General features: G+C 47.0%; 1 protein-coding gene across 1 annotated transcript in view; it reads left to right on the forward strand.

Annotated features, from left to right (window-relative positions):
* Nucleotides 1–15,027, forward strand: part of ANO2 (anoctamin 2) — a 341,480-nt gene that overhangs the window by 90,333 nt on the left and 236,120 nt on the right. Inside the window, exons 5-6 of the mRNA XM_059404945.1 lie at nucleotides 10,752–10,903; nucleotides 13,432–13,486. Coding sequence (XP_059260928.1) covers nucleotides 10,752–10,903; nucleotides 13,432–13,486 — 207 coding nt within the window. The remainder of the gene's footprint in view (nucleotides 1–10,751; nucleotides 10,904–13,431; nucleotides 13,487–15,027) is intronic.

Consider the following 15,027-nt stretch of genomic DNA (forward strand, 5'->3'; position numbering starts at 1 on the left):
ACTGTAGTATGATGTTGCCTAAATAATAGGTGAGTAAGTAAATACTGGATTAATCAGCTGACAGATGCCGATCATGCTTGCTCACCCTGGCCCCAGGACCTTTTAGCAGCTGTGACCCACAGTGTAATAGTGGGCCTTTAGCTCGCAGCTGCATACAGTTTATGCCGTCTTCCAGAACAGGAGACACATTCTCTTCCTTCCTCATCTGGACCAGCTCCTTCCTTCCTTCAGGTGGTGAGCTCTCTTTGGGGCTATTTTGATAGTTCAGTGAATCTTCTCTGGTGATCAGAACATAAGAAGCAGGAGAAACTTGGGCTTTGTCAAGGATGGAGAGCTTGTAGGCTCCTGCTCACAGGGAGGAAAGTCACCATTTGCTCAGCCTCCGAGATGCCTTTCAGGGTAGACTGTTTTTATCATTACTGGCAGTAATTTTCAAATGAACCAGAACTGTTGGTGTTTGCGCCAGGTTGGCTGTAGGTGGGGCCTTGACCCATGTTGACATTGTCTGTTCCCAGACATTTGTTTTTAATAGAGGTGCAGCTGAGAGGGTAGTGTTTATATTGATATCTTTATGGGCTTTTGGTGCACGCTCTTTGATTACTATTTACATAGGCTGGAAAGAGTGCAGAATACTTTGACTTTTTATTCCTTCTTTGTTTTTGGTAATGCTTCTCATTTTCAAAAACAAAAACAAAATAATTGATGCCACCTATGTGCTGTGGTTTGCGCGAGGAACCTGACATGGCACGTGGCCATGTTCTAGGCGTGCGTAGGGGCCTGGTGAGACTGCACAGGCCTGGCCTACCTCACGCGGCTCCGTTAGGAGATAAGCCTGACGTGGGGCTCAAAAATAGTGATGCTGAACATATGAAAATGTGGTGGGAAGTGAATTTGAATAGCTGTATGAAGTTGTTTTAAGACTTGGGGTTAAAAAGAAAATGGTGATAGAAATGGCGGCTTTATTTTTTTAAAGCCTGGAGTCGTGTCTCTCTGAACTGAGGGAGCACCTGCCAGCCTGGGGCTGGCTGGGACCTGGACACCGGACCCAGTGCCGGGGGGCAGTGGACAGGCTGACCACTGAATTTGCCATCCCAAGTGGGGTCCTGTGATTATGGCAGGACGTAATACTAGATGTTGAGTATGCCAGGACTGTCCTGTGTGACTGGGCCCAGTGGGCGCTCCTTGAGCTTGGCCATGGCTGTTCCTGAGGGTGTATGGGGAAGGGTGAGCAGTCAGGGAGAGGCAGAGAAGCAGGCAGGGACAGTCAGCTTCTGGCACCTGGGGATCATGGCCGGAGGGCTCTTCTTACCCAGTTAGAACGGGTTGGTGACATGTTGACTCCTAATACCTCTTGAGATCCGATTTTTACGTTTTCAGGAATTTTGCAAGCTGGTTTTTAACACTAATGGTACCTTGAAGATGGCCACGGTGGACATTATTTAGACCATAGAAATCCGTAAATGGTACATATCAGCAACGGGAGCCCCCTCCTCCAGGTGGTTGCTAAGCATTTTTCAGGATGGCATGATGAAAGCCTGAGGATGGGCACTGGGTGGAGCAGCAGGGACCATGGGTATGTCCCATGGCCAGGGCCTGGTCCAGCCTGAGGGTGTTCTGTGATTCCTGCTGTAGGCAGGAAGGGCTGTTGGTCAGACAGGGGCCAGGAATGACAATGTCTCTGTCAGGTACCAGAAAGGGATGCCATGTCTGCCACCTCTGGTACAGAAACTGATTGCCCACTACTCCCTACTTGCTCTCTCTGCTCTAGCCACACTGGTCTTCCTGCTGTTCCTCAAGGCATCTCAGCTTGTTCTTCCCTCTGCCCAGAACACCTTCTTTCACTACCCACAGAACTCTCTCACGTCTCTGGGGGCTGTCCTCCTATGTCCCCTGCTTGGACAGGCCAGGCCCCCTACCACTCTCCACCCTCTTCCATCACTTTTCCTTCCAAACACTTGGTGCTGTCCACCCTTGAGTCATGTGTTTGTGTCCTTGTTTGATTGTCTCCCCACTGCACAGGAAGCTCTGTGAAGGCCAGGATTTGGTTTTGTGGTGCAGGCGGTGCCTGGAAGGGGCCTGGGAGAATGAATGAAAGAATATTTCCCACAAACCACAAGTAATCTACAGTGGCAGTGCTGCAGACTGATGCCAAGTGGGCTGTAAGGCCCATCTGACGGCATTTGGGAGGACCACTGCCATGCCTTAGGGCTGTCTGTAGGGGTGGGGCTGGCAGCCCATGGACCATGGTGGCCATCCCTGATCTGGGTTTTCAGCTGCTCCTTCAGTTGCTAAGAAACATTTGGGAAGAGTCTCACTGTACCTAGTTTGGGGCTAGGTTGTATAGAGGGGTTCCTAGCCTTTTTGAAAGGCTACATTTTTTCATTCATCCATCTATTCATCCATCTGTATATCCGTCCATCCACCCATCTGTCCATCCATCCACCCATCCGTTTGTCTCTCCATCCATCCACCCATCTGTCCATCCACACATCCATCTATCCATCCATCCACCTATCCATCCATCCACACGTCTGTCCGTCGTGCGTCCATCCATCCATCCGTCCATCCATCCATCCGTCTGTCCATCCGTTTGTCCATCGACATATCTGTCCATCCATCCATCTGTCCGTCTGTCCATCCATCCATCCACCCTTCCATCCATCCGTCCAGTGAATACTTGTTGAGTATCACTAGGTATGAGATGACCCTGCTGAGGGTGGGTGAATCAGTGGTGTCCACAAGTGGTCCTGGCCCCATGTGGCCTCGGCATGGTGAAGATTCAGAAGAGAGCTGTATGAGCTGGGAGGCACCCACAGAGGAAAAAGAGCAGGGTGGACAGAGAGACAGCCAGAGGAAACTAATTTAGGTGTGGGGTGCAGTGAGGGAAGCTGCCATTTGAGCTTAGACCTGAGGGCTGGGTTGGAGTTTGCCAGATGGGGAGGGCATGTGAGAACCTTCCCAGGAGAGGGAAGCACACGTCTTCCAGTCCAGAGGTAAGAAAAGCCCCCCAGGAGTGGGGAAATGAGAGGAGGCTGGCATGCGAGTGTGCATGCAGCGGGAGGCGGGAGGCACGGCTCACAAGCGCTTTGTCAACCATGTAAGCAGCTTGGATTTTAATATATATATATATGTATATATATATATGAAGATTTTATTTATTTATTTGACAGACAGATCACAAGTAGGCAGAGAGGCAGGCAGAGAGAGAGAGAAGAGGAAGTAGGCTCCCCGCCGAGCAGAGACCCCAATGTGGGGCTCGATCCCAGGACCCGGGATCATGACCTGAGCCGAAGGCAGAGGCTTTAACTCACTGAGCCACCCGGGCGCCCCCTAGCTCATATTTTTAAGGTCACCAAACTTCCATTCATGTGTAGAGGACATACCAAAACAGTAAAAAAACATAAAGGAATACAGAGGTAGACAACGGGAGCGTGCGTGTTTTGTAAAGTGTATCACTTTCCACACTCAGTGCTTCAGGCAGGACATGGACCTGTAGGCACAGGTGGGAATGGAGAGACTCGTTAATTCCTGTTTTCGGTGTCACACAGTGTCTCCCTGTGGCCTAGGATGCCGCTGATCTTAGTGGCTCCTGGTGCCGTTCGCACTTTGGTGAGTAGCTTCACACTTACATGCAAGGGTAAATGCTTACTCAGGGGACTCCTCAGGTCGGATGCGGAGTGTGCACGCATGCGTATGTGTGTGTGTGCACGTGTGAGCCTCTCTCTGCCCCAGGTACCAACAAGGGGCACAAGAACAAGTGACAAATTCTGCGGTAGCTTTAGCTTCTCTTCCTCATAACTTCTTGAGTCAGGGGCTTCCACCCTCATGCGGCTGGTGGCCTTTGGTGCCAGGCTCCACGCTGGCATTTCAGCATGCCTGTTTCTTTTGCAATTAAATGTGGGTAAGTGGGTGTGATGATAATCTCCATCCCAGCCCTACCTCTCAAGGTGAGCAAGCTGTCATAAATAACAACAGTTGGCCCCAATTATCCAGTGACCAGAGGAACAAAGGAAAGCATAGATTAAAAGTGGCAGATGGGGCACATGGGTGGCTCAGTCGGTTAAGTGTCTGCCTTCAGCTCAGGTCATGATCCCAGGGTCCTGGGTCTGAGTCAGCGGGCTGCCTGTCAGCGGGAAGCCTGCTTCTCCCTCTCCCTCTTCTGCTGTTCCCCGTGCTTTTGCTCCTTCTCTCTTGCTATCCCTCTCTCTCTCTCTCTCTGTCAAATAAATAAATAAAATCTTAAAAAAAAAAAGAGGTAGATAATTAGAAGTAATACCTTTTGGGTTATGGGGTGTAAGCAAACACACATGGCCACAGCTTTACGACTGGTCTCTGCTCATCCCACTGACTTTTCCTGTTAGTTGTAAGGAAAGGTCTTCTTTGCTCACTACAGGTAAGGGACTCACAAAAAAAATCAAGATTATATTATTTATAGCTCATATTGTTAAATCTTCTCCTTGATCTTTGGGGTCATTGGACCTCTTCATGTTTGTACGACACTGGGCATGTTAGTGAAACTTTCTGTACCTTTGTTTCTTTATCTGTAAAATGGGGACAGTGCTGTGTATCAATTCATGATAGATATCACCATAGCCTTGGTTCCTTGCATCCCAGGAGGGAACATGATTCCAATGCAGGAAGAAAACAAATCAGCCCTCAGACCACAGTGTTGTGCCTCTCTGGAGGGGAGAGGCAGAAGGAGACGGGGGTGGGGGTGGGGGAAGAAGTAAGAAAAGAAGGAATCTCGGTAAACCTCTTAGACTGTGACAATGAGGCCAAAGTGAGCTTTTATGAGAACCACATTTGAGCCCTGGAATAAAAAATAAGAGCAACATACTTTAAAAATTATTTATGATTTTAAGCACATGAAAGGCGTATCGTGTACCCAGGGAGGGCATAATGGGGAACAGCTGGCTAACATGTGTCTCGCCATTTCTGAGGATGTTCATAATTCTCTGATGTCCAAGAATAACAGTAATAATGATGCTGCCTCTGAGAATATTAATGATGATAAAGAGGGCCAGGGTGCCTTTCCTAGATCCTTCTGGACCCAGGAGAAGAGCCAGACTGCTGGGTTTGGTGGGGACTGACAGGGACTCCCAGCCTGCATCCGTGGGCGATCATGGAACCCTTCCAAGGATCAAAGGTTGAAGGAAAGAGCCTGGATGGGGGAGTCAGGAAACCCGGTTTCAGGCCTGGTTCCACACCGATTCTGGCATTTCCTTGCCCCTCTGAGTCTCAGTTTTCCCATCTGTAAAATAGCAATGCTAACACTACTTGGCAGGCACACTTGCAGAGTTTTCATGGAGCCCAATGAAATGGTGCTCGCGGAAGTGCTGGACACTTCACAGAGCATTCTGTGTTGGAAGGGTCATCACCCTCTTTGTGCTTCTCCAGATCAACCACCGAGCTCAGTGCCTGGCATCTAGGAGATGCCTACAATGTTGAAACATAGAAACATCAAGAGTGTTTCTTTTCATTAAATGTTTAAAGCTGTAGAATGTCAGACTTGGACAATACTTTACAAGGCACTTAGTCCAGTTCTTTCTTTTATGACTTGTTAAGGGATCTGGAGCAGTGCGCTGTCTAGGGTCTAATTATCCCGCACTGCTGAATTGACCTGAGTACCCTATCCAGTGCCGTGTGGATGATGAGAGTTTCCATTCTGCCTGACGAGAAGAGTATTTTTTCAGTGCTTTTAAATGGTTCTTTCTCCAGACTCAGCTAGTCCCCTGTATCCATGGGGCCAAATACCCACAGGGGACCTTCTGCAGACCTCTGGGGCTCCTTGGGAAGCTCTCTCCTCTGGGCTACTCTGTCCTATGACCTCCAGTGGCCTTGTCCTCCCCAGACTTACAGCTCTGTCACCTCAGGGGTTCGATGGGCTCTACTTGTCTCCCCTTCCTGCCCCAAGGCTGAGAACCTTTCTTAAGGTAGTGAGCTGGAGCCGTCCCGCAGCTGTCTCACTTGTTTCCTATTTCCCAGGAGCTTTGTTGCCTGATGGCCAGTATCCTGAAACCATGGTCTTGGTCCACTGGGGCTGCTGTAATGAAATACTACAGACAGGGTGGCATATAAATGAGGACTTTCTTTCTCACAGTTCTGGAGGCTGGAAGTCTGAGGCCAGGGTGCCACGTGTGGTCAGGTGAGGGCCCATTTCTGGTTGATAGCCCATCCTTCCTCACTCTGTCTTCACATGGTGGAAGGGGCTCCATTCTCATGACCAAGTTACCTCCCAAAGGCCTCACCTTCTAATACCATCACATTGGGCACTGAGGATTTCAAAATTGAATTTGGGGGGAACCCAGACATTCGGGGGGCCACAAACATTCAGACCACAGCAACCATTAGTTCAAAGTGGCCAACTTTCCCAGAAGTTTTTCTGGGAAAATTAATGCTTAAGCCTAGAAGGTAAAGGAGAGGTAGGGGCTGTCCAGGTGAAAAAGGGAAGAAGTTTCAGGAATAGGTACAGTGCATGCTCAGGCATGGAGGTAGGGAGCAGGTCCTTCATCCTGTAAGCTTAGTGTCCATGACATTGGGCCATGGGACCCACTTGTGTTTTATTGCAGATATGTGTCTGGTTCCATCCCCCACAAGTCCCTGAAGGCTAGGGAATCTCTTTCCAACATAAGTCAGTCAGACCTTTCAGCCTGGGTATGTTTGTGTTGGGTCTTAGTCAGGGCTGTGAGCAGATATTACCTTGATGTTTCTGATGAGACTCGCCTTTATACCTGTTACATTTTTCCTGGAGGCAGATGATATTGCTTTCAGTGATCTGGAGTTCCCATCAAGAAGCAGTGAACATTTATCCTTGGCCTATGCCTCACCCCTCTAAAGACATAGCACATGTACCTACTCCTCCTAAGTGTTCCTCCCATGTGCACTCTACCAGAGCAGCCACCAAGGTGAGGGTCAAGAACTGCGTGGAGGTTCTCAGCTAACCTTCTGCTAGAACAAAGCCCTGAGGCAGCTGCTGGATGATTAATCTATAGCAGTTGAATATAGGCATTCCTGACCTCTGTTGGGTCTGGGCTCCAAAATACATTTGTAGGTGGTGAGGACAGGAAGGGAGCCAGAGTCTTTGGGCTTCTGGCTTTATCCTCCAGTCTGGTTTATTTCTATCAGGCCTGTTACCTTATGGCTGTTCTATTCCCAGCTTGGGCTCCTTCTGCAGCAGCAACTGTCATCATCGATGCTGATTTCCCTCTAATTTATCATTCATTCATTGATTCATTCATTCAAAGATAGGGAGAAGTTTGTAGAGTATCCTGCCTTCATGGAGATCATGGTTAAGTAGGGCAGCCACACATTAATCCAGTAATCTCTTGAATAAATGTGGAATTATAATTGCAGTAAGTGCAGTGAAGGAGAGGAATTTGGGCCCATGAAATCCTAAGGGTGGGACTTGACCTTGTCTGGAAGTCAGAAGGGACTTCCCCTAGGAAGTGACGATTGAGGGAGGCATCAAGTGTGAACAGAGTTGGGGTGGAGAAACATGTTGGGAAAACTGCAAGAGGGCCAGCAGCTGCCTGCACTGAGCAGGGACTGTGGGGCAGGGAAACATGGAGACTCTTACAGGGTCTGTGGGAAGACCTTTGTGTGAAGACATGGGCTGTGTTAAGAACTTTGCCCTTTATCATTAGAACAATGTAAATGTTGAAGGCTTTTTTAACAGAAAGGTGGTATAATCAGATTCTTGCTTCAGAAACATCACTCTGGCTCCAATTTGGAGAGTGAATTAGAGGTGTACAAGAGTAAGGTTGCAAGGTAAAATTTGGGATGGCTAGTTAAACTGAAATGTCAGATAAACAATGAATATAGTGAATACGTTTTTAGTCTAAATGTGTCCCAAATACTGCATGGGACTGTACTTACGCTAAAAAATGGTTCACTGTTTATCTGAAATTCAAGTTTAACTGGACATCTTAGGATTTTTATTTGGTAAATTTGGTAGCTCTAGGCAGAAGATGTGGGGAGACCACTTATTGTAGTAGTTGAAGGCTTCCCAGACTAGGAGAGCAGAGGTGGACATGCAGAGAAGTGGACAAAGAAGAAGTACCATAGTGGGTTCAAGTCTGTCATTCCAAAGCATCTGGAAGACAGAGTCCATCAGCTTCCCTTCTGTTCTGAAACTCCCATTTCCATGCACATGCCATCGAAAGACACATGGTGATCACTATACAGTGAGCACAGTGCGGTCTCCATATAGGGCACATGCCTGGTCAGCACCTGCCTTCGGAGGTGACCTGTGAGATGTATGCTGGGAATGCATGAGGGGGTCGTCCTTCTGCCTCCCTGTCCCTTTAGGCCCAAGGATTCCCGAGGGGTGAACACTTTACATTACAGTGACCAGTGTGCATGAAGGAGAGATTTGGCAGGACGGTCAAGAACTTAATGACAAGAGAGGCATTACTGTAAGTAGCACACTGTTTTTCCCCATGATAACTCATGGTTTAGCAAGTGAAGCAGTAGCATAGGGCAGTCAAGAACACAAACTTTGCCAGGAGCCTCCAGTGTTCCAGAGGTTACTAACTAATTTACACTCTCTGTGTGCTACAAAGAAACCGGGCCATTTAAACCCCTCTTCAGTGCAGCTTAAACTTTTCTACCTTTTTGTTTGCCTAGAACGTCTTTTCCTGCATCTCTGCCAGTCTCATTCAAACTATTTATAAGGTAATGTTAATAGGAGTGTGATCAAACAAGATAAAGCATGTATAGAAAATAAAATAAATGCCCGTCACTAGGGAAATGACTAAACCAATTAGCATTCACGTCTGCTGTGCAGTATTACACATTCGTTAAGGTAGTTGTATGTGAACTGACCTGGAAAGATAATATATCTGTGATGTATTGCTAAGTGAAACAGGCAAATGGTCGGACAATGCGTGAAATATGATCATAGTTGTGTTTAGAAAGGAATGTGTATGGAAAGGGGGAGGAAATGTACTTCAAATTGTTAATAGAGATTTCCTCTGGAAGGAGGGTGGGATTGGGTTGGGAGTAAAAGGAAACTGCTCACACTTTGTTAATACCCTTTTATGGTTTGGGTTTGTTTGTTTACTAGATTGGCATTAATTTTGTAGTTGAAATAAAATTAAAAATGCATCAACATTTTGTTAGTGTAAATAAACCACGGTCATGTTTCAGCTGTTAGATTGGGGACGTTCTTCCCCTCCCCCAACTTACTGTTTTATTAGAGAACAAAATGGGAACAAAAGAAAGTTACCTCTCTCTAAAGCCCGACAGAAATGCTGCCCACAGATGAAACATTTTTCTGATTTGTCAACTAGGTGTCCTTTCCCCTTTTTTTGAACCCCTAAATGCTTTGTGTGACTTTCATAGCATTTACCTTGATCTTGGATTTCATCCCTCTTTTACTGCCTCTCTAGATTTAAGCCACTGGAGGGATATCGTGGTAGAGAAGAAAATCGGCTCTCAAGCTAGAAGATCTGGCTGTTGCTCTTGTTCTGGTCTCCTTTTACAGCATGACAAGTTAGCCCACACTTAGTAGCTGAAAAATCAGTCACTTTTTTATTTCTCATGCATTTTTGGTCAGGAACTTGAGCAGAGCTGGGCCAGGGGATTCTTCTGCTCCATGGAGTGGCGAGTTGGATCACTTAGTAGGATTTAGCTGGACAGGAGGGTCCAAGAAGATGGCCTTCCTAAGCCTAATGCATGGCTGGGAGTTGAAAGGCTGGGCTCAGCCTGGGTCCTTTGTCTTTCTGTTGACTCTTACCTCTGCATGGACTTCCTCCTAGAGGCACCAGCCTTCCAGAGACCAAAGCAGACCAAAGCAGGGCTGCCCATCTTCTGAAAGGATGCAGCTGGTGTAGTGTCCCTTCTGCTGTGCTGGTTAAGCAGTGACAGAACCCACTCAGATTGAAGGGTGTGGGAACAGCACAGCACCTCTTAAGAGGAAAATTTGTGTGTAAAGTTTGTGGCCATCTTTAAATCCATCACAGCTTTGATATGAGAAGTAGAACCTCCATGTCTCAGTGACTGCATCTGTAAACCAGGAAGGCCAAGGGCTGCAGTGTCTGCAGAAGCACCCTATACATTATAACGAGCTCTATGTACTAGAGCTACCAATAATTATCTCAGTACTAACTTTATGCTTGATTTAAGGTAGGTACTTGTTAGGTTTCATACGTTGAGGGCAGACTCATTTATCAATATTTCCTAAGAGAAACACACCAAAGCAGGGGTGTGGGTAATGTCGCAGGGGCACGGCCTAGCTGTGGAGGACAGACTAAAGTTTGGTTGACATGAGTTAGATCCACGCTGCTACTCAGTTACTATCTGTGTGACCTTTCTTGACGCCATCATACCTTTCTGAGTCTTAATTTACTCATCATAGTGTGAGAGTAGTAGTATTCGCTTAGCTGGGTTGCTATGCTCATTGAAGCTAATATGTGTAGAGCACTTAGTATGGCGACTCCTGTAGTAGGTCTTCTGTGTAATTAATGTGTGTAATGTAGTCATGGAGCAAATTTGGCCTTTTCACTGGTTTCTCTGTCCCGGTTACCTCTGTTCACACCGATGATTGCGAGGGGGTCCAGTGCCCACACTCTTATGAAAAGGCATGGTGGGGAGGGGGTAGAAGGGCTCTGCTGGCTTCTGCCAGTTTCCTCCTCTTTCCAGAGTGTCCCCTGCTGGGGGTTCAGTACCCTGTGAGCTGTGGCTGTGAGTGAATCACTCTGGTCTCTGTTGGATGTGGCCTCCTTTTTAGACCTGTGGTTTGCCTTCCCTAGATGTATGAGATCAAATCAGAAGGCAGCATTGCAAAGAAGTTCAACGAACTTCTGCAGAAGCTGAGCTCGCCCCTGAAACCCAGAGTTCCGGATCACAGTAACAACAAGATGAAAAACCTCTCCTACCCGTTCTCCAGGGAGAAAATGTACCTGTGAGTATGGACGCTGTGGGGGTAGGGATGTGTGCAGGGAAGGGGAGGGAAATCAAACAACACTCCATGCCCTGGGCTCCCACAGTGAGTGCCCTAGTGCCTGGGCGATCGAGGAGGGGGCATGCTCTCAAGGCCAAAGTGTTCCCTGGATCTGCTTCCTGAATCCCCTTCCCTAAGTGAGACTAACCCAACGGCCCCCCATGTTTGTGGGGACACCTTCCGTTTCAGTCCTTTGGCACAATGGATGGCGAATTGTGGAGTACACAGCCATAAACCTAGGGACTCTGTGAGAAAATGGTCGAATACCAGTTTCCCTTCTGTGGGGAAACCATCCTGCCCAGTTCCTAGCCTAACAGGGTTTCACCGTATTGTAATCAACCAGAGAGAAGGAGGATAAAGCTTCGGGAATTCTGTGTCCCCAGCTGCCTCCTCATATACTCACCTCAGTTGCCAACAGTAAGTCCAAGTTGTTCCCTGTGCCTCTGACTGGCCGGCTGTAGTCCAGAGCTTTCCATGACCTCCTCTTTGGGTTTGATTAATTTGCTAGAGAAGCTCTCAGAATTCAGAAAACTGGGTTTGCTCACTAGATTCCTGATTTATTACAAAGGATACGAAGCAATAGCCAGATGAAGAGATGCAGAAAGGGAGGTTCTGAAAGAAGGTGCTTGTGTCCTGTGGAGCTTGGGGCCCAACATGGTGGCACATGCAAGTGTTCTGGTTCCCCAGCCTGGAAGCTCTCCAGACCCTTTCCTTTCAGATTTTTTTTTCTTTTTTTTTAAGGATTTTATCTATTTACTTGAGAGAGAACAAGTAAGCGAGAGAGAGATAGAGAGCACAAGCAGAGGGAATGGCAGAGGGAGAGGGAGAAGCAGACTTCCTGCTGAGCAGGGAGCCTGATGCAGGAATCAATCCCAGGACACTGGGATCATGACTTGAGCCTAAGGGAGGTGCTTAACCTACTGAGACACCCAGGCATCCCTCCTTTCAGGTTTTTACAGAGGCTTCGTTAAGTAGGCCTGATTGATTAAATCATGGGCCATTGGAGATGGATTTAACCTCCAGCCCCGTCCTCCTCTTCCTAGAAATCAGGCATGGGACTGAAAGTTCCAGCCTTTTAGTCACGGCTGGTTTACCTGGTAACCAGCTGCTCCCCTCTCCATTTTAGGAGATTTCCAAAAGTCACCTCATTGACATAAGCCCAGCTGTGGCAGAAAGGGGCTTGTTATGCATAACAAGACACCCATATCACCTTGTGGCTCTGACTGGGAGACCAAATAATATGACAAAAGATGCTCCCATTGCTCTTGTTGCTCAGGAAATTCTAAGGGTTTGGGGAGCTGTGAGTCAGGGGCCCCGGATGAAGACCAAAAGATGTATTTATTATAAGTCACAATATCACCTCCCCTCATGAGGTGGCCATTCAGATAGAACTGTCTGTCTCTTAGAACCAAGACCTGGGGGCTGTTTGAGGTCAGACAGCATGAAGTGGCTGAACTGGGACAAGCATGTTGACCCCTGGCCTGCTGGTTCTTTCTTTCTTTCTTTTTTTTTTTTTGTGCTCTGTGCTTCTGCCATGCTTCCCCTTCCATGGGCCTGCCTTCATGCCCACGGTGGCATCTGGGCTGCCCTCTCCCATGCATCTCCTGTTCTTTCAGTGCCTGGGGCCCTTTAAACCCAGCTCCTAAACACCTCTATCTGGAAGAACCTTCTGTTCTTCCTACCCCAAAGATGCTCTCCATCCTCCGAGTTTTCCTAGCAGTGGTCTACTTACTACCATGTTCTTCTCTTCATCTGTTGCTTAGGAGACACCCCTCAACCTGACTGAGCTCCAGGGGTGGGGGCTGGGAGCATGATCTGGGCACCTGGGCGCCCAGTGCCTGGAGTACACTCAGCTCTAGGCAGGTGTTCCCTTTAGTGGGAGGTCATAATTTAGAGTTTAGAACTGACACATACCTTGCATAGTTAGGAGTTTGGTGGCTAATTGATTTGGCAATGGTGACAACATTAAATGAAAGTTTGAAAAATGAAGAGTTACCATCCCAGCGTGTGGAAACTTACATTCTTTGGTGGTTGTTATATTTTTTACTATCTTTGTCCATTGGAATCCTTTCTACATACTTTTATGTTTAAAACTTCTCGTAGTATAATACTTTCTGTCACAGTCTAAAATTTCCTATTTATGAATTTCCCCTAATTATTATTTTCAGTGACTGCATGGTTGCCCATCCTATAGATCATAGAATTGCATTTTATGTCCATAATCCTTATTATAAGTAACCTCATAATGAACATTTTTATGCATGGGACTTTTTTCTTCTATTGAACTTTTATTTCCTAGGATCCATTTCTATGATAAGCTCTCAGAATTACTGGGGCAAGAAGAATGATGTGTGAGCATGTGCGAGTGTGTGTGTCTTATACATCTTGCTGTGCTGCCTTGCAAAGGTTTGCTCTGGGCCTGGAGTAACAGTGGTCTCAGGACCAGGGTCATGAAATGAGTTGACCTTCTGTTTTCTTGGTGTCTCCAGGTACAACGTCCAGGACAAGGACACCTTCTTTGATAATGCCACCCGTAGCCGCATTGTAAGTACACAGGTCAACCAGGGGTGGCGGGCTGTGGAAGGGAAGGGAAGGCTGCGTACCCAGTGTGGCTGGCATTCCTCTGCTCTCCCTGCTACCTTCCCTTGTCATTTGCTTGGGGTTGCCAACAACTGAGAGGCCTGTCCCAGAGCTTCCCAGTCTTCCTTGCGAAAGGCACAGCAGACAATTGCCCTCACCCACAGGTTGAGAGAAGTGCCTTCTCTTTAAGATTCTCTACCTAGGCCTGTCTTGGAATCACAAAAAGAGGAAGTGTTACAGCTGGTGGGAACTTTAAGCTATCAGGTGATTTCCCCGCCTCCCTTGCTTTATAGCTGGGGAAACTGAGACTCTAAGAAACAATGGATTAAAAAAAAATTTATACCAATCATTGGTATCTGATTGAGGACCATTGCTGGGCTACCGTGTTTCTTTGCCTCTCAGAGGAGTCTTGTGCATTTATATCTTAGGGAATGCTAGAACTAGCTGGTGTGTCCAAGAATAAAATTAATCACCAGCCCATTCAGTGGAAAGGCAGGATTCATGCCTGTAGCTGTTCTTCTACATTTCTTTTTTTTTTTTTTTTTTTTTTGCCTTTTGAAATTAAGTTTTTGAATTCTGCAGCATGATTGCTTCTAATGAAAACCTGTATAGGGCCTGTGCCCTTCTGGCCCCTGTTCGAGCTGTGGCCTTTCTCCATTCACTGATCCATTTATTCTCTCTCTGCCTAGAGAGCATTCAGGCTAAGGACAGAGGAGGAAAAGGGGACCTGAAGAATGTTGCACACTTCTTCATGCCCCAGTGGGAACCTGGCAGTGTGTTCCCATTGATTCCTAGGGAAGCACTTAAGCTTCTACAGGGGAGGAGTGAGGGTTCAATTTCTAGAAGGACTTCCAAGTCAGTAAGGTGATAAGGATTAAGAAAGAACAGGTGGTTAGAGGAAGCTATGGAACATTTCCAAGGCACACTGAAAACATGGCCTCGACTCTTTGCTTGCAGGTTAGGCAAGGAAACACTGCAGGTCCCTTCGGGTTGTGTTTTAGCAAGGTTTAAAATGGGCACATGATTTCTTTTATCATCCTATGGAAAAAGGCATAAACTTCCCATTTTTTTGGTTGATGCTATTATAAGCCATTTAAATCTCCCTGTGGCTTGGGTCTCATGTCTGCGGGGGAGTTATAGGGTGTTGTGGAGTTTACCAAATAATTGCAGAGTACTTATAAAATAGTACAATGCCATATAAACGCTGTTCCTAATTATTATTGCTGTTGAATTACTGCACAGTATTACAAGTGAATTAAACATTCTGGGCCCCATACTGCTGGAAGTTATTTATTTCCCACTCCCTCTAGGTCTGTGTGAATGATGATGGAGGAACACACTTCTCTCATTCAGCTCTTGTTCTAGAAGCTTCTCCCTTTCTCTAGTCCACCCCACATGGTTAAGAAGGGGGGAAAAATATTCTTCGACTTTTGTCTTGGGGTCTACTCTGCCCTGGACTTCTGTCTGAGGTCTGTGTTCACATCTATAAATGTCATCCCGAGCCC

The sequence above is a fragment of the Mustela nigripes genome, chromosome 6, assembly GCF_022355385.1.
Source record: "Mustela nigripes isolate SB6536 chromosome 6, MUSNIG.SB6536, whole genome shotgun sequence".
NCBI classification, from domain to species: domain Eukaryota; kingdom Metazoa; phylum Chordata; class Mammalia; order Carnivora; family Mustelidae; genus Mustela; species Mustela nigripes.